This window comes from Cricetulus griseus, chromosome 2 (genome assembly GCF_003668045.3).
Source record: "Cricetulus griseus strain 17A/GY chromosome 2, alternate assembly CriGri-PICRH-1.0, whole genome shotgun sequence".
Taxonomy (NCBI): domain Eukaryota; kingdom Metazoa; phylum Chordata; class Mammalia; order Rodentia; family Cricetidae; genus Cricetulus; species Cricetulus griseus.
Window position 1 is genome coordinate 377,288,493 of NC_048595.1, and position 22,920 is coordinate 377,311,412.

At 46.5% G+C, this 22,920-nt stretch overlaps 1 protein-coding gene across 1 annotated transcript in view; it reads left to right on the top strand.

The window, feature by feature from the left end:
* Nucleotides 1-600: 600 nt before the first annotated feature.
* Nucleotides 601-22,920, top strand: part of Tab1 (TGF-beta activated kinase 1 (MAP3K7) binding protein 1) — a 31,536-nt gene continuing 9,216 nt past the window's right edge. Inside the window, exons 1-6 of the mRNA XM_027404038.2 lie at nt 601-678; nt 17,743-17,879; nt 18,241-18,394; nt 19,366-19,452; nt 19,873-20,011; nt 22,389-22,502. Of these exons, the coding sequence (XP_027259839.2) occupies nt 646-678; nt 17,743-17,879; nt 18,241-18,394; nt 19,366-19,452; nt 19,873-20,011; nt 22,389-22,502 (664 nt within the window). The 5' untranslated portion in view covers nt 601-645. The remainder of the gene's footprint in view (nt 679-17,742; nt 17,880-18,240; nt 18,395-19,365; nt 19,453-19,872; nt 20,012-22,388; nt 22,503-22,920) is intronic.

The following is a 22,920-nucleotide window of genomic DNA, read 5'->3' on the forward strand; positions in this document are numbered from 1 at the left end:
GTCAGTCCCTTCTAGAACTAACCTCCTGTTTAACGTAACTCAGGCCACCCTCAAACTTGATATCCTCCTGCCTCAGCCTCCTAAATTTTAGGATTAGAGTTATGACTTGACTCTCCACGCCCAGTTTCTGCACAGCTCTTGAACAAACATACTCCTGCTTCGGGCACCAGCAGTTCCTGTCAGGTGCCAGCCGACGCCACATTCCCATGCTACTGTCCATAAACTTCACTTCCGAGAATTTACAACTACTGGGAATTGCAGTCTTCCCCAATTTTAATGTCAGCTAGTTTGGCAGCATGTGGCCTCCGCGATAAGGTCAAGCAGTCACCCAAGGCTGAATCATTCGCTCTCCTCTGTCCCCTCCCCCATAAAACGCCCTAAATAGGATCTCAGGATCCACTTCGAAAAGAGTCCTGGAGAAAGCGGACGCATAAAGATGTCGAGGAATAAGAAAATAGACTGCGAATGTACTTCGCAATCTTTCATCTGGGAAGGAGTGTAGAAAAACGCGCCTGCGCAACGCTCCCCTGCTACTCCTCCGCTCCGCAGGGGGCGCTGTGGATAAGGGGGGGGGTGGCAGTCGGGGCCGCTCTAGCCACCCATTTCGCTACTCTGAGAGACTGGCGCGCCGCGGGGTCCTCCAAGATGGCGGCGCAGAGGAGGAGCCTGCTCCAGAGTGTGAGGAAACCGACCCGCTCTCCGGGCTGGGAGGGTTGGGAGCTCTGGTGTGCCCTCGGTGCAAGAGCGGTTGTCTTTAGACGGCAGAGTGTGGACCCTTTGCCCCGGAGCTCAGTGGGTGCTTGCAGCGCGCCCGCGACCCGTGGGAGGCTGGCGTCTCGCCTGCTCTGCGCGTGCGCGCCGCAGGCCGGGCCTTTGGGGGTCAAGGGCGCCGGGGTCCTGCCGAGTGGGAGCGTCCTGGAGCCGGAAGGGGACGTGGCTCCGCCGAACGGGCCATCCGGAGCGCGGACACGACTAATAATAAATAACCCTGGTTGTGTAATGCTCGCTGCATCTCCGGCATTGTGTGGACCGCCTCACAGTCATAAACTTGGCAGCAGCACCAGAAGCTTGCTAGGTCTAATAGTTATTTATGTTTACGGACGAGGAAACCGAGGGCTGGAGAGCGGCAGAGGCAGGATTAACATGTCAGCCTGCATCTAGAAAAAAACCCCAAGCTTTAGGTTACTCAAAGAAGTAATGAGTTGGGGTTTTGGTTCTGTCTCCCAATCCACCAGATTCCCTTTGGTCCTTCCTCTAAGGTGAGAGTGAGATGTTTTCTCACAGGCATGTACGCAGTGCAGATCTTTGGTCCTGCCAGGACTGCAGGACGCTAATCTCCTGGTCTGCCCTAGTCAGTCGTGGCGCTCTGCTGGAGTTGCCTGTGGCTGTCTGTGCCTCCTGAACTAGAATGTGGATTCATTGAAGACGGGGACTTGTGACCTCTTGCTTGCTGTGCTGACTCCACCATTGACCACTCTTGCGTGCTAGGCGCTTGGTCGTCGTTTGTAACATAATGAGAAAATTGGTCTGGAACTAGGCCGTGGCTTTACAAGGATGAGGGAAAACGCCCTGCCTTGGAGGGTCTGAAGCATGAAAAGTGGAGGGAGAGGTGACCTTTACTATTGTACGCCTGTACAGGCTTTTGTAAAACTCTGGAAGGGGGGTAGGTCTGGCTTTTTGCTTTGTTAGGTCCCAGAGGGCTGGGCCCTTGTATAAATGTCTCCATTCTAGAATGAATCCCGGGAACACTGCTATGTTGTGGTCCCGAGAGAAAAGGGGGCTGGAAAAAAAATAGCAAATGATGCATTCTGAATTGGCTTGCTAAGGAGAGAATAGTCACCTGGGTAAATAGCTTCTCTGTCTCCTAGATGTGATGGCACCCAAAGAACTCCAGTTAGGTAGAAGGTAGACTTTCCCAGAACTAGAGTGTGTTCTCTGTGTGCTGGTGGGTTTAAAAAAGGGGGTGGGGCAGGATAGCTTTTAACACATAGTGTCTTGATGCAAGGGAAGGGGCAGGTAAAGATAATTGATATCCCCAGTGTGTCAGGGCATGCCTCCTCGGGGGTATCTTAGTGTCCAGGCCAGGCAGGATGCAGGGCGAGTCTAGTGAGAACAGTTCCAACACCGGTATTTTGCAGATGGCCTTGGCGGTGGGGAGACGAGTAGGCAGGTGCGCATACTCACTGTGTTCTCAGTCCATAGCCCAGTGAGGGTAGGGCACAGTCAGTGTGGACAGCCATTAGGAGCCCTGGGCAGGCAGCAGAGAACCAAAGAGGCTTTAGAGGATGTTGTCTTTGCAAGATAGGAGAAGAAGGACACCCGATGGGAATTCAGGTTTAAATGTGTGCGTGAGGTGTCTGTATAACCCTTCAAGGGTCAGATACAACATAGAGCTATAGGTCTGTGTTGAGAGCTAGTGAGGTTTGTGGGATAGGCTGGTAATGGGCTCATGCTTGGCAGGTTGGTAGAGTGTCCACCAGAAAGGCTTGCTAAGGGATTTTACCTACTGTCTCTAGGCAGTGTGGTACTCTAACAGGTATTTGAAAAAAAAAAAAAAAAGAGAGATTTGTGTTTTGGAGTTTTGAATTTGAGGGCTTTATGTATGTGTGTTTTGTCTGTTTTTAGTTAATTAATTTTTTGTTTGTTTATTGTTTTTCAAGAAAGGGTTTTTCTTTGTAACCCTAGCCGTCCTGGAACTTGCTTTGTAGATCAGGCTGGCCTTGAACTCATAGAGCTTTGTCTGCCTCTGCCCACCAAGTGGCAGGCTTAAAGATGTACATCACCACTTCCTGGCTAATTTAATTTTAAAATGTTATGTGTATGAGTCTTTTGCCTGCATGTAAGTGTTCTAGGTGTGTGTCTGGTACCTGTAGAGGCCAGAAGAAGAAGACACCAGATTCTCTGGAACTGAAAGTTAGACAGTTGTAAGTCACTATGTGGGCCCTGGGAACTAAACCTGTATCTTCTGGAAGAGAAGCAAGTGCTCTTAACTACTAAGCCATCTTTCTGGTATGGAATTTATTTGTTTGTTGTTTTGATACACTAACATAGTGATGTAGCATTGGCTGGCCTCCAATTCACTATGTAGATCAAGCTGGCCTTGAACTCAGATCTGCCTGCTTCAGCTTCTCAAGTGCTGGGATTAAACACACCCATCTAAGAAAAGTGGTTTTAAAGAAAACTTTAGATTAGTGGCTCTCAATCTTCCTAATGCTGCCACCCTTTAATATGGTTCCTCTTGTCGTGGTGACCCCCAAACATAAAATTATTTCATTGCTACTTCATAACTGTAGTTTTGCTACTGTTATGAATTGTAATGCAAATGTAAATATCTGATATTCAAGCTGGGCTGTGGTGACGCATGCCTTTAGTCCCAGCACTTGGGAGGCAGAGGCAGGCAGATCTCTGTGAGTTTGAGACCAGCCTGGTCTACAAGAGCTAGTTTCAGGACAGGCTCCAAAGCCACAGAGAAACCCTATCTCGGGGAAAAAAAAAAAAAAAACCAAAAAAAAAAAAAAATCTGATATGCAACCCCACAGGGTATGGAGACCCACAGGTTGAGAAAAGGCTGCTTTAGAAGAACCCAGCCTGACAGGTGGTAGCACACACCTTTAATCCCAGCACTTAGGAGGCAGAGGCAGGTGAATCTCTGTGAGTTCAAGGCCAACCTGGTCTACAAAGTGAATTCCAGGACACTCAGGACAGTTACACAGAGAAACCCTGTCTAACAAACAACAACAACAACAACAAAAACAGCCCTTGTGACCTGAAAAAAGCCAAGTCCCTCGTAGCTCAGTTTGCCCAAGCCAGGAGGACTCCCCAGAGAATTGATACTATTAAATGAACTGTCACAATACTCTCCATGTTTGGTAGCACTCAGCTGTGGGGGCTCTGCAGACTACAGGGCCAGCAGAGTAACCATCTGAGTGTCTGAGTGAAGCAAGAAGGACATCCACTTCAACACAACTTAAGTGGTGCTGGTTCAGACTTCTGGAGTCTGAGACTGGGCAGTTTATTTTAGACATACTAAGTTCATTACAACTTTGGAAAAAAGTTTCCTGGTGACAGTTATCACAATAATGCTCAAGGAGTGACTACATCAGAACTTCTTTGCAGAGTCCATAAGAAAAAGTCTGTTCTGACTGACTGAGGAACAGTGCCCAGGATAGAGGTCTAAGGAGGAAGAATCTGTGATAAACAATAGTCTCGAGATTTAGCTGTGGCCACCAGGCTCTTAACTGCATCCATTCTCAGCCTTTCAGGCAGAAACAGGTATACAGCCTTTCTCTTGAGGATAGGTACACCCCTGCTGTGGAGACACCTCTGTGAATTTAACATTCCTGTTTTCCCTAGTGCTCATCTGTGAGTACAATGACCTTGTGCTCTCTACACTCAACCACAAACTTCTGCCTTCAGTGCTGCTAAGAGTGATCCCCTGAAGTGTCTGTGAGTGTTCCTCTGTGGCAGGCACTGTGCAAGTGCTGGGGACACTGCCCTCATGAAGGAGAGAGGGGGTGAACAGCAAATATAGATTGTGTGTAATTTAATAATAGCTAGTACATGCTAAGGTCCAGAAACGGGGACAGGGACTGTTTCCAACAGGGTGGTAGGGGTAATATCTCAACATTTGTTGAGAGAGGTGAAAATGTGGGAGAGGATTTGAGAGCCCGCCATTTTCAGGAGTCCCCAGGGAGGCCAGTGTGACTGGTCTAAAGGCACTATTGGCTTAGTGACTGCTTCTGTAGGTGATGGGAAGCTTCTGAGTGGTTTTAGCAGGTGCCTGATGACATCTGAGTTTTGGTTAGAGAAAAATTCCTCTTGGATTTGAGTGGTAAGCCTGGGGCTTGCTGAACATCTGACTGGTGTGAGAGGAAGGACATTAGTTTGGCCAGGATGATAGAGTGGACAGGAAATAATCAGAGTGTGACTGCCTTTTGGAGACAGCTGTTATGATTTGCTGTGATGTGTGTGGCTGATGGAGAAGAGCCAGGGACTCCACGGTTCTGTTTGAGCACCACCTGTGCCATGCAGGGAGCAAGGAGCCCTGGAAAAGAAGTGCTTTTGGGGCAGGGAGAACTGCGAATTTGGTTTGTCACTGTGGTACATGACTGTAATCTAGCTACTTAGGAGCCAAGTTAGGAGCCAAGTTGGAAGCATCACTTGAGACCAGGAGTCTGAGACCAACCTCGGCAACATAGTAAGATGATGTCTCCAAAAATATAAAAACAAAACAAAAAAACAAGTTTAAAAAAAAAAAAAGAATGTCAACCTGAAATCATTTTTAGTCTTAGATTTGTCCTGAGCAGTTATATTTATTAAATCACAGGTGCTACCTAAGGGTTTTGTTTGTTTGTTTGTTTGTTTGTTTGTTTTGGTGCACATTAAAGTAAGTACTGGGCTGGTGGGTATACTTCATTGGTAGAATGTTTGCCTAGTATGCATGAAGTCCTGGGTTTGACTCCCAGTACCTCATAAAACTGAGCTTAACGGCACAAACCTGTAATCCCAGCACTTGGGAGGCAGAAGCTAGAGGGTCAGATGTTTGAGTCAGGCTGTGTGAGACCTTGTCTCTAAACAAATTTGCCCACTGAAATTAAACATCTGTGTATAACATAGAAGAAAAAAAATCCAGGGCTGATGTTATAGCTCAGAAGAAGTGTTTGCCTAGTGTGCATAAGGCCTTGGTTTCCATCCCCAGCACTAGGGGGAGAAGAAAAGAAGGAAGTCCATTAGGCCATCACCTGTAGCTGTTCACCAGCTATCAGGAATGAGGTCCAGCTGCTGTGCTGGCCTGCAGAGACCATACCACAGTTATTAGTAGCCCTTTGAGCATGTATCATGGAGTCTGGCAGTAGCATAGAGAGCATTTGATGAAGGCTCTAGAGGGCAGTGGGAGCCTGGAGTGAGTTGGCCTCAGAGAAGTGGGTCACACAAGAGGTTTTCTTTTGAGAGAAGAAATTGCTGTCCCTCATCCTAAGCCATCTTCCCAGGGGCATTGTTCTCCCTTCCAAGCTTCCTTTTGGTCTCTTTAGCAATGGATTGCTTTCACCACAGAACACTCAGCCTTTTCATACAATAATTTGATATTCAAGCTGTGGCCTGTACTGGGAATGAGGCTTTGTCTACTTGTCTGCCCAGGGTTTTGAGATGAGTCGGGTGCATTCCTTGATTTCGATAAGCTTGCATGAGAATGTGATGGACTCATGCTTCAATAAACATGCACAGGTGTGTGTGAAGCCCCTGAGGCTGCACTCACAAGGGTCACTTTTCAAACCACAGCAGACTGTAGGAGGCTCCCTCTCAAAATCAGGCTTGAATTAGGTCTTTTGAAGTGGCCTTCTCTCTTAGTATGTTTTCTGTTGAATTTTATGAACAGTTCTTTTGAGTGATGGAAAAGTCATGGTTCCTCTCTCTCAGTGTCTCTCCCTCCCTCTCTCTCTCTCTCTCTCTCTCTCTCTCTCTCTCTCTCTGTGTGTGTGTGTGTGTGTGTGTGTGTGTGTGTGTGTGTGTGTGTGTGTGTATACACGGCTCTGTGCTGAGGCCTTGGAGTGTGAAACGCCCCCTTCTCAGCTTCCCCAAGGCTAGCGCCCCCTGAGCTCACGGCCTGGCATTTGGGGACGTGGGAGAGAGTCTGCATCAGTTAGTGTGGGGCGGAGGAGTGGGTGGTTTGTGTGAGTAGCAAATATGTGACCTTTCCAAAAATTGTTCAGCAGTGTGGAGGAAGGATGAGACTTGGCAGACATGCTAATAGAATCACTGGGAATGCTTCTCATGGAGAGTCCCTGGCATAATTGGAGAACAAGCTCAAAGCTCACTCAGCCTCAGCACAGCAAGAATGCTTTTGAGTGGGTCAGTAAAGTCAGGGGATACCACATATTCTTTGGCTCACACTGGCACAACCTCCTGGGATTCTCTGGCTATTTGCTACTAAATACAGGAAAAACTGTCCACTTGTCACAGGGCATAAGGCCCTATTATGAGGCTACAGGTGAAAAAGAAAACTTTCCTTACTGTTAAGAAAAAGCACATTGATTACCTTGTAACACCATCTCCAGGATTGATCACACTTGAGTAGTGGAGGCCTTCAGTAGTCAACCATTTAACAGTACCAGGTTATAGATAGTATGACAGTGGTCAGAGGCCACATGCTTGGTGACCTGAGAATGGAATGTTCGTGCTGAAGCCACTGGAATAAGCCACTGGAAGCAGGCTCTGGGACCCTATACAGTGTTCTCCTGGAGCCCACGTCTCCATTGTGAGGTTTGTTGTTGGAGAAGCAGCAAAGAAATGGTTGCTGATTGGGAAGGTGTTTGATTTTCAGTTTCCTCACACTTCAGATGTTGTCAAAAGAAGGGCTCAATTTGATCTTTTTATGCTGTCAATACTTTTATGACATTTGCTGTTCTCTCTTTTGTTTTAATTTTTGTGTGTGTGTGTGTGTGTGTGTGTGTGTGTGTGTGTGTGTGTGTGTGTGTGTTGTGTAATTTGAGTGCAGGTGTTAGTGAAGTCCAGAAGAGGGCAACATCCCCTGGAGCTGGAGTTGCAGGTGGTTTTGAGCCATCCTGTGTTATGGGAACTAAACTTTGGGTCCTCTGGAAGAGCACCACTAAGGCCTCCTCCCCACTTTGAGCAGGGGGCAGTTTAAAGACTAGTCCTGGCTAGCCTGTACCAAGTTGGCCTTGAACTTGTGGTGATCTTTCTACTTTTTCCTCCTGTGTGCTAGATCTGGCTACTAATCTCTTTTAAAACCTAGATAATGGGGTTGGAGAGGTGGCTCAGCAGTTAAGAGCACTTGCTGCTCTTCCAGAGTCTATGACAAGCAGTTGAATGAGTAGATTTTCATTTTTTGTCTTGTAGATACCCTAAGTCATACTGGCTTTCCACTCATTATAATACTGGAAAAGCTTGCATTCAAGATGAAGTCATCTGAAAAAAAACAAAACAAAACAAAAAAACATAGTTTAAAGATAAAATTGGGCCGGGCGTTGGTGGCGCACGTCTTTAATCCCAGCACTCGGGAGGCAGAGGCAGGTGGGTCTCTGTGAGTTGGAGACCAGCCTGGTCTACAAGAGCTAGTTCCAGGACAGCCTCCAAAGCCACAGAGAAACCCTGTCTCGAAAAACCAAAAAAAAAAAAAAAAAAAAAAAAAAGATAAAATTGGAAGTGGATTGATGGTTTCTAGATTGATCTCAACCTTCTCTCTAAGGTCAGATGTAAAATTGGAAGTGTATATTTTGATTGTGTGTGGCTGACATGGGCCACTCTCTCCAGGTGGATTGGAGCAGGGACTTGGGGGTAGATAAGACTGAGAAATACAAACAGGTGAATGTTGCCTCCCCATGTTTACTTGCAGTTGTGCTCATTGGGTAAGATTTTGTCTTTATCCCACTAGAAAGCCAAGGCAAAATGGCCAGGAACGTTTAAAGACGTTCAATGTAAAGTAAGTGGGACTTTTTTTAGCAGAGTGCACTGGCATTAGTTGGCTTAAGGGTGTGCTCATCTCTGTGACTGTAGCTCTGAGACCAGAAGCCTCTTTGCTTCTTTTATTCAGTGAGTGGGGGGTGGGATGGGGAGTATGAATGCTATGTGGAGGTTAAAGGACAACTTAATTCCTCTCCCTCCATTCCATGGATGGACTCTGGGGATCTAACTCAGGTCTTCAGGCTCTGGAGCAAGGGCTTGCCCGCCCTGTATTGAGCTTTTCTTTTGTTGTTTTGATTTCTGTCTTTTGTTTGGTTGAGACAGGATCTCTCTACACAATCCTTGCTGTCTTGGAACTCTCTCTGTAGAGCAGTTTGGCCTCAAACTCAGAGATCCACCTGTCTCTGCTTCCTGAGTGCTGGGAATAAAGGTTTGCACCACCACACCTGGCTCTGTGTTGGGCTTTTCAAGGAATGTAACCTCTTGGTGTGGATCATTTCTGCCAGAAGTGAGTTTGCTTCCCATACCTTTTGTCTGGGAAGTTTTCTAGAGGTTGTTTGAAGTATTCTGTGGAAGACTATCTGAACAAGCTTGACAGATTGTTGGCTTGTCAGAGGGCGAGGTTCAAAGTTCTGTCAACACTCTGGAAGGATGAAAGGAGTAGTAAGGTCTCATCTGACCTATGTGAATGTAGGTTTAAAAGCCTTCTTCAGGAGTGTGGTTGGGGGGCACCAGCCTGCCAGACTTCTCAGGAAGAAGGACTTCTTTATCACTGACAGCAGGTGTGAGGGTGTGCATTGTGCATTTCCCCTGAGAGGGTGGCTGCCTCTCTGACTCACAGCTCTTGTTCTCATGGATTGCCTTTTTTTTTTTTTTTTTTTTTTGAGACAGGTTTTCTCTTGGTAGCCCTGACTATTCTGGAACTCAATGTGTGGACGAGGCATGCCTGTGTCTGCCTCCCAAGTACCATGGTTAAAGGCATGTGCCACTGCACCTGGCATGTGTTGTTTTCTGTTTTGCCTCTTGGTTTTTCTCCAAGTTTTACTTTTATCGTTAACTCTTGAGGGGTTTCAGTAGTGCTACCATGTCACCTGCAAGGAGAAAAGGCCTGTATTTCTTTTCAAATTCTATGCTTTCATTCTTTTTTCTTGCCTAATTACCTGGGCTCATACATCCAGTTGAATGTTAGGTTGCTGTGTTCTAATGAGGAAGTCTCTCCTTTCTGAGTTACCCACTAAATGAGATGCTGGCATTGGCATTATGACAGACTGAAGTATACATTTATAACATGTTAAGAAAATAACAGTTAGGGTAGGGGAGGTAGCTCTGTCGATAAGGCACCGTAGTGCCCATGTAAAAGCCAGATAGCTGTGTTGGCCTACCTGTAATTCCAACACTCAACAAGACTGCCTGGAATTGTCGTCTCCAGGTTCAGTGAGAGAACCTGCTTCAATGAATAAAGTGGAGAGCAATCAAGGACACTCAATGTCAGTTTTAGCCCTTTGCTACATACACACCCAGACATGTGAACACACATACGCTCACCCTATACACACACAAAAAAGAAAAGAGAGTGACCGTAAACTTGTTTTTTGAGTACTTTTTTCCCCCAAGATAAAGACTGTGCATAAGGTGAATGCTTTTAATCCTAACACTTGGGAAGCAGAGGCAGGTGGATCATTGTGAGTTCCTGGCCAGCCTGGTCTACAGAGCAAGTTCCAGTACAGCCAGGGCTATACAGAGAAACCTTGTCTCAAAACAAACAAACAAACAAACAAAAACTACAAAAAAAAAAGACTGCATAAATGCACAGTAGCACTGGAGTCTTGACAAGAAAAACTCTTTGCCAACTAGTAGTAAGAGGGTAAATCTGCAGAATCTACTGACTCAACATTGTAAAAGTCAAATTAAAAAATTTAGAGTCAGATATGGTGGCACATGCCTTTAATCCCAGAACTTGGGTGGCAGAGACAAGGAGCTCTCTTTGAGTTCAAGGCCAGCTTGGTCTACATAGCAAGGAGTTCCAAGCCTACACAGTGAGGCCCAGTTTCAACCCATCCCCCAAAATGTTAATTTTTATTTTATATGGATGGGCGGGCGCTTTGCCTGTAAGAATGTCTTTGCACTGTGTATGCAGTGCCTATGGGCACCAGAAGAGAGCATCAGTCGGAGCCTCTGAATTATACAGGGTTGTAAGCCACAGTGTAAGTGCTGGGTATTGAGCTCCGGTCCTCTGGAAGAGCAGTCAGTGCTCTTAACTACTGATTCATTTCTCCAGCCCCTGAAAAAGGCGTTTTAAAAATAAAGTGTAGGAGCCCAGACAGTAGTTGTAATTACTAAAAGTCAAGGCACCAGCTGAGTACATTAACATTGTTATGTTTACAGGTTCTGATTTGGAAGAGTTTGTTATTCCCACATCAACTAAATATGGCCTTGGTGGTCAATATAACATCTGCCTACCCTGTAGCATCTTCCTGGGTTCCCACCAAGGCAGGCCCTTCAATGGAGTGTGTGTCCTTTATTTGCATGTGGTAGCAACCAGCGTGAGTGTGTGTGTGTGTGTGTGTGTGTGTGTGTGTGTGTGTGTGTGTGTGTGTGTGTCTGTCTGTGTCTGTGTCTGTGTCTGTGTCTGTGTCTGTGTGCGCAGACATGCATGTGAAGGTTATAGGATAACTTGTAGGAGTTGATTCTCTCTTTATACCATGTGAGACCTCAGATCAAATTCAGGAAATTAGGCTTGGTGGTAGGTACCTTTACCCACTAAGCCATCTCACTGACCCATTGTATATGCTAGACTTGAACTCCAGGCTTCCTGCCTCAGATGCCCCAGTACTGGGATTACAGGTATAGCCATTAGGCGAAGCCTCTAGCTTTTTTTTCCCTTGAGACAGGGTTTCTCTGTGGCTTTGGAGGCTGTCCTGGAAGTAGCTCTTGTAGACCAGGCTGATCTTGAACTCCAGAGATCCACCTGCCTCTGCCTCCTGAGTGCTGGGATTAAAGGTGTGCACCATCAATGCCCGGCTTCACTGCCCAGCTTTTTTAAAAAAATTTAAAACAACAGTCCCAGTTCCCTCTCTCTCCTGTCCTCCCAGGCCACTAGCCTTCTTAATACTCTGTCTCTAACACTGAATTAGTTGCCAGGGCAGTACTTATTTGCTGTAAGTATGGGTGTTAGAAGGATTGTAGGCCCTGGAAGCCTATCTGTCCTTTGTGAGTTAGATGATGGCCAAGGAAGCACATTGGTTGGGATGCTGGTCTGTATTACAGATAGCACATCTCATATTGGAGTTGTTCAGTGCATCTTATTCTCATCTGTTTTGTTTTTTTTAAAGAATTTATTTATTTATTTATTGTGTATACAACATTCTGCTTCCGTGTATATCTGCACACCAGAAGAGGGCACCAGATTTCATAATGAATGGTTGTGAGCCACCATGTGGTTGCTGGGAACTGAACTCAGGACTCCTGGAAGAGCAGTCGGTGCTCTTAACCTCCAGCCATCTCTCCTTAATCTCATTTTTCATGCAGACAGGACTCCAAAACCATCATCCCCACTTTAAACCATCTGAAGCCTATAGTACCTCCTTGCCTATCTTTTCTGGAGGACAAATGATACTCCTGGCTGAAAAGGTGCCCTTGTGCTTATGTGTGTCTTTTTTTTTTTTTTTTTGGTTTTTTTTTGGTTTTTTGAGACAGGGTTTCTCTGTGTACCTTTGGAGCCTATCCTGGCACTCGCTCTGGAGACCAGGCTGGCCTCAAACTCAAAGAGATCCACCTGCCTCTGCCTCCTGAGTGCTGGGATTAAAGGCTTGCACCACCAACGCCCGGCTGCTTATGTGTGTCTTAGGTTTAGTTTCGTTCCGACCACAGGTATCAGGCAGAGCCTAGAGAAGGAACTTCCTCTATCAGGTTGACTGGGCCCTGAGTGAGGGTCCTGGCTGTAGAGATGTAGTCACCAGATCTAAAGGGCAAGGTTGATTGGGAACACATGAGTTCCTGAGGAATAATTCATCCCTGGCAGTTACCTCCTTACCATGGCCCACAAAGTCTGGCAGTGTCTTTCCAGGCCCATGTGTGTGTTTGTACAGACCCTAGGGTCTCCGGCTGCTTTCCCTCGTGCTCACCATGGGCACCACACCAGCCTCCCATGCTTTAGTCAGGCACATTCCTCTTCCACCTCAGGGTCTTTGCACATGCTGCTCCCTCTACTTGGAAATCTCCTTCCTGCTGTCCAGAAAGACTAATATTTCAGCCACTCAGGCGTGGCTTGCCTGTGGGAAAGAGCTTTCCAAGCAGTAGCCTGTAGGTTTGTTGATTGAGTGTGTATGTTAACTGGATATATAGCAGTCACATAATACATGTGGCTACAGTGATGTGTACTCCCACTTACATTAGAAGTCAAGAACAGAGCTAGGGAGTATCACCAGAGCTGAGCAGAATTTGAGCCATTTCATTTCCAGTAGTAGCTTTTAGATATAACCCTCAAAGACTAATAGGAGACACAGTGGCCCCGTAAACCTGTGGTGAAATTGTGACTAAAGCAAACATCCCATGAAGAAAACATGAGTGAGTATGGAGACTTAACCATATTCATGGATCAGAAGATTGGTGTAGTACAGATGTCAGTTTTCCCCAGGCTGGCCTGTAGATTTAAGTAATTGCAATTAAAGTCCCAGTAGACTTTTTTTTCCCCCCTTTTGGTTTTCCTTTTAGGTTTTTTGTTTGTTTGTTTTTTGTTTTTGTTTTTGTTTTTGAGACAGGAGTTCTCTATAGCTTTGGAGGCTGCCCTGGAACTCGCTCAGTATACCCTACTGGCCCTGAACTAACATAGATCTGCCTGTCTCTGCCTCCTAAGTGCTGGGATTAACGGTATACACCACCATTGCCCAGGCCCAATAGACTTTTTTTTTTTTTTAAAGATTTATTTATTATGTATACAGTGTTCTGCCTGCAGCATATATTCCTGCAGGTCAGAAAAGGGCACCAGATCTTATTACAGATGCTTGTGAGCCACCATGTGGTTGCTGGGAATTGAACTCAGGACCTGTGGAAGAGCAGCAAGTGCTCTTAACCTCTGAGCCATCTCTCCAACCCCCAATAGACTTTTTAAAAAACTTATTTATCCACTTATTTTTGAGACAAGATCTCTCCCCAGCCTGGTGTCAAACTTGTGATCCTAATGCCTCAGCTTCCCAAATGCTGTACTTACAGGCCAGTACACATATGCCTGGATTCCCAACAACACAAGACTTTTATATGTGTGTACATATGGACAAAATAATTCTAAATTTATATAGAAAGGCAGAGAAACTAGACCAGCCAAAACAGTCTAGAAAAGTCTCCCTAGGTTAGAAGTCTTCAACCTGTGGATCCTTCATCTCAGATATTTACATTCAAAACAGTCTAGAAAAATCACCCTAGGTTAGAAGTCTTCAAACTGTGGATCCTTCATCTCAAATATTTACATTATGATTCAAAGCTACATTATGATAGCAAAATTACAGCAACGAAAATAATTTTATGGTGGTGATACCACAACATGAGGAACTGTCTTGCATTAGGAAGGTTGGGAACCATTGCTGTAGGGGAATTTAAGACTTTCTGTAACAAAGCTGAAAGGATAAAGAGTTCATCACAGAGATGAACAGAACAGAGTCCCGAAGCACAGCAATGGTTTGATGGGAGCTCAGTGGAGGAAGCTGGTCTTCAAAAGTGGTATTAGAGCTATTGGGCATCTATACGCAGGAGGACATTGACCTAGAGCTGCCTGCCACAAAAATTAATTCAAAAGAGGTCTCATATGTAGACAAAGAACTGTAAAATTTCTAATGAATGTGAGGTTCTCATGGCCTGGACTGTTCAAGGAGCTCTTGGATATGACTAAAAGCATAAACCATAAATGGAAGAAATCAATAAAATAGAAATCATCAAAAACTTAAGTTTATTCTATCAAAACCAATATGAGGTAAATGGAATGGCAAGCTGCAGACCTGGGGAAGTATTTACAAATCATGTAGTCAACAAAGGACTGTACTACAAAATATATAAAGAACTCTGTTTTTAAACAACCCAGTTTAACAGGAGGCATAAAATAAAAACACTTGCCAGAAAGGGCCTGTGGGTAGCAAGTGAACACTTGAAAAAATGTTCAGTACCATTAACTATTAGGAAATGTAAATTACACCACGAGATCGGGCATACTTGAGAAATAAAGAACAGACACACGATACCTAGTGATGACCACGAAGCTGTCTGCTTAGAGTGCTTGCTGCTGGCAGGAGTACACATGGCACAGCTGCCCTGGAAGATGGCTTGGCAGTTTCTTCTAAAGCTAAACACCCAGGGGCTGCAGAATGGCTCAGTGGTTAAGAACCCTTGTTGCTCCTCGGAAGACACTCAAGTCCAGTGGCTCACCATGCCTCAGGTTCTAGCTCCCTCCTCAGGCTTCCACGAGTATCAACACACAGGGGCATTTGCTCACATACACAAACACATAAATTTAAAATAATAAATATCATCCTATTTTTCTGTCCTATTTGAGCAGGGTCACTGTATAGCTCTGGCTGGCCTACCTTCCAAGTACTGGGACTAAAGGTGTGTACCATCACTCTGGCCCAATAAAGAAATTTAAAAGAAAAAGCTAACCATCCACTTACTTGGACCGGTGCTTTTTTTTTTTTTTTTTTCCTTTCCTTTTGTATGTATGTGTGTGTACAACATGCATGTCAGCCTTCCAGTAGATGCTTGAGACCCAAGCAGCCCAAACCCTAGGTAGTTACCAAAAGAAATGAAGTTACACTCAGACAAAAGCTTGCACATGAATGTTGCCCAAATGTTCTTCAGGGGATGCTGGGATAAACAGAGTCGTCCTTTGTGCAACAATGAGAAAGGAGAACTACAAGAATGCTGCAGGAACAATGAGCAAGCTATTCATACACACAAGCAGCAGTGGCTGAATCTCAAGGGCAGGATATGGAAGAAGGCAGCCTCACAGTGTTATACACCCCATACTTTGACAGATGCCATTCTTAAAAAGGCAAAACCACAGGATGGTGAACAGGCCAGGCCTAGCGTGGGTGGGGCATCTCCCAAGGGACATCGTCAGCCAGGCACTTGAAGTATTAGGCATTCTGTGTCCTGCCTGGAGGTAGTAATACAGATGCCTGGTGTATCAGCATGACTGCATACCCAAGGACATTGATTTCCCTACATGATCATTTAAAGTAAAACAGACTCCCACACCCTGCAACAGTTGCTCCAGGGCACTAAGTACTGAACAAAAGCTTTGAAATAGATAAATGTGGCATAAAAGCAATTAAAATTGGAGGATGTGTATGTCTATAAACTGACTTCCCACTGTGTAAATAAGCAGAAGGTGAAATTTGCCACAGAAGCTAGCCATAAGCTCTTCCCATATCTGGAGCAGCCAGCTGAAGTGGTTTTTACATCATTTTTCTTTTCTTTCTTTTTTTTTTTTTTTTTTTTGAGACAGGGTTTCTCTGTAGCCTTGGCTGTCCTGGACTTGCTCTGTAGACCAGGTCTGGATTAAAGGTGTACACCACCACCCAGCTGTTTATGTCTTTCTTGAAGATTATTACTAGTAGCATATAAGAAGTTGCATCTGGTGGCCATAATTGTTTAATATGTCAGTAAAACTTTATAACTTTTTCAAAGTATATTATGTGTGTGAGTGTTTTGCCTGTGTGTATGTATGTGTACCACATGCAGGTCCTATGCCTGCCGTGTGGGTTCTTGCTTTCTGGACCTTTGAGATAGCCTTCCAGTGGGTGTTTGTGTCTTTAATCTTATGCTGTCTCAGTCTGGGCTTCAGATGCACATGCAAGGTGTTTTGGGGAGCCTCAGGGCGCACTGGCCACTGTTTGTTTACCTTAGCCAGGTCCTTTTGTCCATCCTCCCTAAATGCAGGATATAGTATAATTGGGCTCTCATACAAGACTGAGTTCCTTGGCTGCCAGATGGGGCTTTACCAAGTTTCATGCATATGAACATGAAGACATGACTGACTAGCAGCCCATCCCCAGTGGCCATGGGTCATATAGTCATGAGTTATGCACTATGAGTGCTTCCATTGTGCTGTTTTCCCACCACTGTGTCTTGCTTGCTAGTAAGTCCTACATCAAAAAAGAAAGGGGAAGAGAAGGAAATGAAAATACAGGTGCGCCGGGCATTGGTGGCGCACACCTTTAATCCCAGCACTCAGGAAGCATGGATCTCTGTGAGATTGAGACCAGCCTGGTCTACAAGAGCTAGTTCCAGGACAGCCTCCAAAGCCATAGAGAAACCCTGTCTTGAAAAACCAAAAAAAAAAAAAAAAAAAAAAAAGAAAGAAAGAAAAGAAAATACAGGTGCTTAGGGGTCACCTCTAGGATCCTTACAAAATTAAGAGTTGGGATGTTTGCCTGGCAGTGGTGGCACAGGTCTTTAACCAGCACTCTGGAGGCAGAGGCAGGCCTGGTCTACAGGACAAGTTCCAGGACAGTCAGGGCTACACAGAGAAACCCTGTATTGTATAGGCTAAGACTTGGACTCTGTGTCTGTGTGTGTGTGTGTGTAAATCTCTGCAGTGATTGTGCAAAACATCCCAGTTTGAGATCTGGTGGGATAGGATGAAAGCCAGTTGTAGGCATGAGATATGGAACCATGAGTATGAGTGTGACCGCCGAGTCAGCGATCCCAGAAGACTTGCCAGACACGGAAAAGGGTGTACACAGGCCTTCAAGCTGCAGCTATTGAAGATGTGTTGGGGGAGATGGCAAGGGACACAGGTGGAGGCTTCCATACTAGGAAGAATGGCAGACTGACTTGCAGGTTGGAGTTTCTGAAGGCCAGGTCCCAGCTACCTTCCTGAGAGCATGTGTGGGAAGCTATTGATAACACAGCTGCACGGGTCAAGCATTGTGGTGGTGCTGGTGCCCGTGGGGCATGTGTTCTGTAGTTGGATTCCTTTGTGCTGCACAATCAGAACTTTGTGGGAGGAGTGTGACCAGAGTTTCCTCTAAGTTGGACTTACTGTGTGTTACACTAGTATTTCCTGCTTGGTAGTACAGCTTGCTGTCTTTGAAAAGCCATGCTGAGCTTTCCACTTGGGAATGCTACAGTTTTAGGATTTCCATGGGAACCAGTTTGTGGATACATTACAAAAACAGGACACTTTGTGTTTCCCAGACATAACCATCTTGTGGGACTTTGGGGACCTCCTTTGTCTTTGTTGGAGAAGCAGGTGCAGTGGGATCTGGGGAAGATGGTAGGCTTTCGCAGTTTCCTGATGTTTTTTGTTTGTTTGTTTGTTTGTTTTTTCAGGAGCAGCAGCCAAGCTGGACAGATGACCTTCCACTCTGTCATCTCTCTGGAGTTGGTTCAGCTTCTAACCGTAGCTATTCTGCTGATGGTAAGGGCACCGAGAGCCACCCTCCTGAGGACAACTGGCTCAAGTTCAGGTATGTGTGGCATGGCTGTACTGGACAGAGAAAGTCAGTTTATGAGCAAGGAAAGATGCTGTCTTGCCACTACTGTGTATGAGGCTTGCCTGTGAAGTGGGGCCTGTGGGAAATGACCACTGCTGTGGTCCTTTCTGTGTCTAATTCAGCCAACGGCCTGCTGTGGGATAGGGATGGAGTAGGCTAAGAGGGAGGATTCAACAAGCAGGTCATTTTCATAGTGAATTGATGGCCGCCATGAGGGGACCCAGATGAGTACCTGAAGCCTTTTCTGCCTTTAGCCCCTCCCCAGTTCCTTTCTTTCTTCCCCATCACCTGTATGCCCCTGGCCTCAGCCCTCTTCCTGCCCTCCCTCTGCTAGAAGTGAAAACAACTGCTTCCTGTATGGGGTCTTCAATGGCTATGATGGCAACCGGGTGACCAACTTTGTGGCCCAGAGACTCTCTGCAGAGCTCCTGCTGGGCCAGCTCAACACTGAACACACTGAGGCTGATGTGCGGCGGGTCCTGCTGCAGGTGAGGTTGGGCTGGCTGCCAGTGGCCTGTCTGACTGTGTGTCCTCTCCTCCCTGGAACTTCAGCCCTGCAGCTCTAAGTGTGGACAAGGTGATCTGAAGATTGCCTGCTTCTTCATCTCCCACCAAGGATCAGTTCTGGGTACAGCTCGTGGTAGCAGGGGTTCCTTTTCCCAAGGAGTCCAGGGCAGATGGGAGCAGCAGTTCTTTGATTGGAAGAAGGGCTGACCTGGGAGAAGGCATCCCAGGAATGGAAAATGGAGGCCTGTGGGGACACGGTCCTTAACAGTGACCCCTTTGCTTGGGATGTAGTTAGGTGCTCATCTCCAGTCCTGCATGATCTGCAACTTTGCCTACTCCTATTCTGGCCTGCACCTCACTGACCAGGCCTGTGTTTCTTCTGTTGCTGTGCTGGGGTTTCCATCTACCCAGAAAGGCTTCTTGGTCTTTGAGAAATTGCCCCAGCCTTTTCCTGTTCTCTGTGGCCTCAGGGCTCCTAGACTGGAGCATTGCAAAGGCTATACCAGGGAAAGCTTTCTGCTTCACCTGTGTCCAGCAGGTCCTGACCAAGGCCTCTTCAGAAGAGGTCATCATGCTACTGCAGACTCCCATTGACCAAGCACTCCTCTGAGCCCAGTGCTGTGGGTAGATTCTCTCACTTGACATGAACCCAAATGTGCAGCACTGGAGTTTACACCTCACCAGTCTTAAGCACAGGGCCTGGCTCTTGCTTCTGCCTCTCTGATTCCTTTGTAGGCTACCTAAGTAGCACCCTTCTCCCATCCCACAGCTACAGGTCCTTGTCAAACAATGGACAGGAAGACCCACATATGAGGCAAAAATGATGTGTCACTCACCCGTCACATGAGACCTGCCATGAATACCATGGATCTGTTACGCTCCATAGGGACATCTTAGCAGGAGGTGATGGTATTGTTTGAGCCAGCCCTTGCCTTGCCCTGTGTCCCTTCAGGCCTTCGATGTGGTAGAGAGGAGCTTCCTGGAGTCCATTGATGATGCCTTGGCTGAGAAAGCAAGCCTCCAGTCCCAGCTACCAGAGGTAATGGCCTATCTGTACTGCTGGGTGCCAGCATTAATCCTCCATGTCTCTTGCTACCTATGGTCATAGCAAGGCCTGCAGCAGAATCATGAGGCAGCGTCCTGATGGGGAGACTGGGGTGACAGTAGGTGTATCCCTATGGGAATTCTTGGCCAGCAGTGGGCAGCTTTTCTCTGATGTTCATCCTTGGATGGCAGCAGTAGGTGGAAGGAAAGGTTCTGTGATCTGGTTCAGTCCAGAGCCAGGGTCACCTTCAGGCTGCCCTTGGTTAAAGTACCAGTGGCCTTCCTGGGCATCCTATAGGTATCCAGCCTGGCTGTGTCTTTGCTGGCTCATCTGTCTGCTCTATCTCAAGGGAAGGAGAGAATGGGTAAGATGGTCCTCAAGCACCTGCTGACCTCTCTTGATGGTGGCTTGCAGGGTGTGCCCCAACACCAGTTGCCACCTCAGTATCAGAAGATCCTTGAGAGACTCAAGGCACTGGAAAGGGAGATTTCGGGAGGGGCCATGGCCGTTGTGGCAGTCCTTCTCAACAACAAGCTCTACGTCGCCAATGTTGGTGAGCCACCCACCCACCCCACACCAATCTGCTTTCTGTACATACATACCCTGAACTTCTCAGGGCTGCTGGGCCTGTTTCCCCCTCACTCTGTTGTATGTGTCAATCCTGATGGAAGGCGAACAGATGAGACAGGGATAGGTGTCCTGGCTTTTGATGAATTGCATCCATTTTATTTTTGTTTTTAATTTATGTGTATGAGTGTTTTATCTACATGCATGTCTGTGTACCACATGTGTGCCTGGTGCTTGTGGAGGCTAGAAGTGGGCATCTGATTGAACTGGAGTTAAAGATGGTTGTGAGCCACCATATGAGTACCTGGGAATAGATTTTGGAAGAGCATCCAATGCTCTTAACTGCTGAGCCATCTCTGGGTGGGAGGGGGGAGTGGGTGTCTCTGCAAACACCAGGGCTAGCAGAGTAATGATCCAATCCCTGTGAGGCAAGGAGGAAATCCAGTTCAACATGATTCAGTAGCTATTTTTGGTTCAAACTTCTAGAACAGTGTTTCTCAATCTGGGGTCAACCTTTCATAGGGGTTGCCTAAGACCATTGGAAAACATAGATATTTACATTATGTTTTATAACAGTAGCAAAGTCAGTTATGAAGTAGCAAGGAGAATAATTTTGTGTTGGGGGTCACCACAACGTGAGGAAACAGTCGCAGCATGGGAAGGTCGAGAACCACTGCACTAGAGTCTGACCCCAGGCAGTTTAGGTTTTGGTTTTTGGTATTTCGAGACAGAGTTTCTCTGTGTAGCTTTGGAGCCTATCCTGGCACTCGCTCTGGAGACCAGGCTGGCCTCAAACTCACAGAGATCCACCTGCCTCTGCCTCCCGAGTGCTGGGATTAAAGGCGTGTGCCACCAGTGCCTGGCCCCAGGCAGTTTATTTTAGGCATATTTAAGTACAGTACAGTTTGGAAAAAAAGTTTCCAAGTACAACACAATCCTGTGTGCACAGTAAGGCATAATTACATCAAAACTCTTTTCTTTTTTTGAGATAGGATCTATCCTGATTGTCCTGGGATTCACTATATAGACCAGGCTGGTCTTGAACTTACAGAGATCAGCCTGCCTCTGCCTCCCAAGTGCAGGGATTAAAGGTGTGCGCCACCATGCCCAGTGAAACTCTTTCCCAAGTACATGTCAGTTCTTCCATGAAGATGTGTTCTACAGATAGGCTACATGTATTAAGGCCCTAGGGGAGGATCTGGTGGGATCTTGGGCATACAGATAGCACAGAGGTCACCTAGGCTATTAACCATCTCAGATCCTATTTGTGGGAGCCTGGCGGGGGGCACATGTAGCCTACCCCTACACATAGCACAGAGGTCATCGAATGGCTGTGAACTACCTCCATTCCCAGCCTGGGCAGAAAACAGGTTATATATCTCTCCCTTTGAAGAGACAACCCTGCATGTCCAACATTCCTGGTTTCCCTACCACTTATCTGTGAGTGCAAGAACCTCTGTGCTCCCAACATCTCAGCCCCATGGCTTCTTTTGAAAGAAGTTATGTGAAGGCCTGCTTTACACTCAAAAAACAGCAGGAAACTGGGTGATAGGGACATTTAGATTTAAGGAAGGGCCATCAAGGGACCCAAGAACCTGTGCAGGATGCATGTCACTGTAAGGGCTGTCTTTCTATTGCTTATGAAGATATACCATGACTACAGTAACTCTTATAAAGGAAACACTTTTAATTGGGTTGGCAGCTTTCAGTTCAGAGGTTTAGTCCATTATCGTTTTGGCAGGGAGCATGGCAGCATGCAGGGAGACATGGTGCTGGCTACATCTTGATCAGAAGGCAACAGGATGTGAACTGTCTCACTGGGTGGTATCTTGAGCATATTTGAGACCTCAAAGCCCACACCCACAGTGACACACTTCCTCCAACAAGGCCATACCTACTCCAATAAAACTACACCTCCTATTAGTGCCATTGCCTTTGGGAACCATTTTCTATAAAACTATCACAAGAGTTTATGGTGTCCCTGACTCTCTTCCTCCTTTTCTTCAGATTTCCTTAGGGATCAACTTGCAAAATGTAAAACAGGTGATAAATGTTAGTTAGTGAGCCACCTTGCCCCATTCCAGCCCTAACAGTTTCTGTCTGTGGCCAGTCTTGTTTCATTCAGAGCCCCTTATTCCAAATTGTTTGAAAGCAACCACAGACACTAAGCCATGATAATCTGAAGACTTGTCCTGTGATCACACTGTAGCATGCAGCCTGCTTCCATACTGACTCAGCTGTCCTTGCCTGGCGATTCACCCCTGTGTCTGGGCCCCTTGGTGTGTGACATCTGCCTGTCTTTCCTGTTGTGTCAGTAGGTCCTGTTTCTCCCTCTGGTTGATCTTGGTCAAATTATGCTGCAGGTACAAACCGGGCCCTTCTGTGCAAATCTACAGTGGATGGGTTACAGGTGACACAGCTGAACGTGGACCACACCACGGAGAATGAGGACGAGCTCTTTCGTCTGTCACAACTGGGTGACTAGGGGAGGCTGCGCTGGGGGAACTGTGGGGACAGGGGGCCAGCTCCTGGGCTCCTTCTGTGCCTTTCCTTTGGTAACTGGGAGAGGGAGGTGCATGCTGGGACTGTAGCCAGAACTGGATCTGCCACTGGACAGTTGTGACTTGGGAACTTCATCTGTGTGGTGAGGGTAGTGGTAACACCCTCTTTGGAGAGTTAATGTATATAAACTGCCTCCCAGAGGAGTAAACTTTTCTCACTACTGTGACCGGATACCTGGCAGAAGTAGCTTAAGGGAGAAAAGGCTTTTGGCTAATGCTGTCGTCCATCATGGCGAGAAAGCGTGGTGGCTGACTCTCTACCTGTGGCAGCAGGATTCTGTGATGGCTCATTATTAAATCTTAGCAAATCAGGAAGAAAAGAGAGGGGACCAGA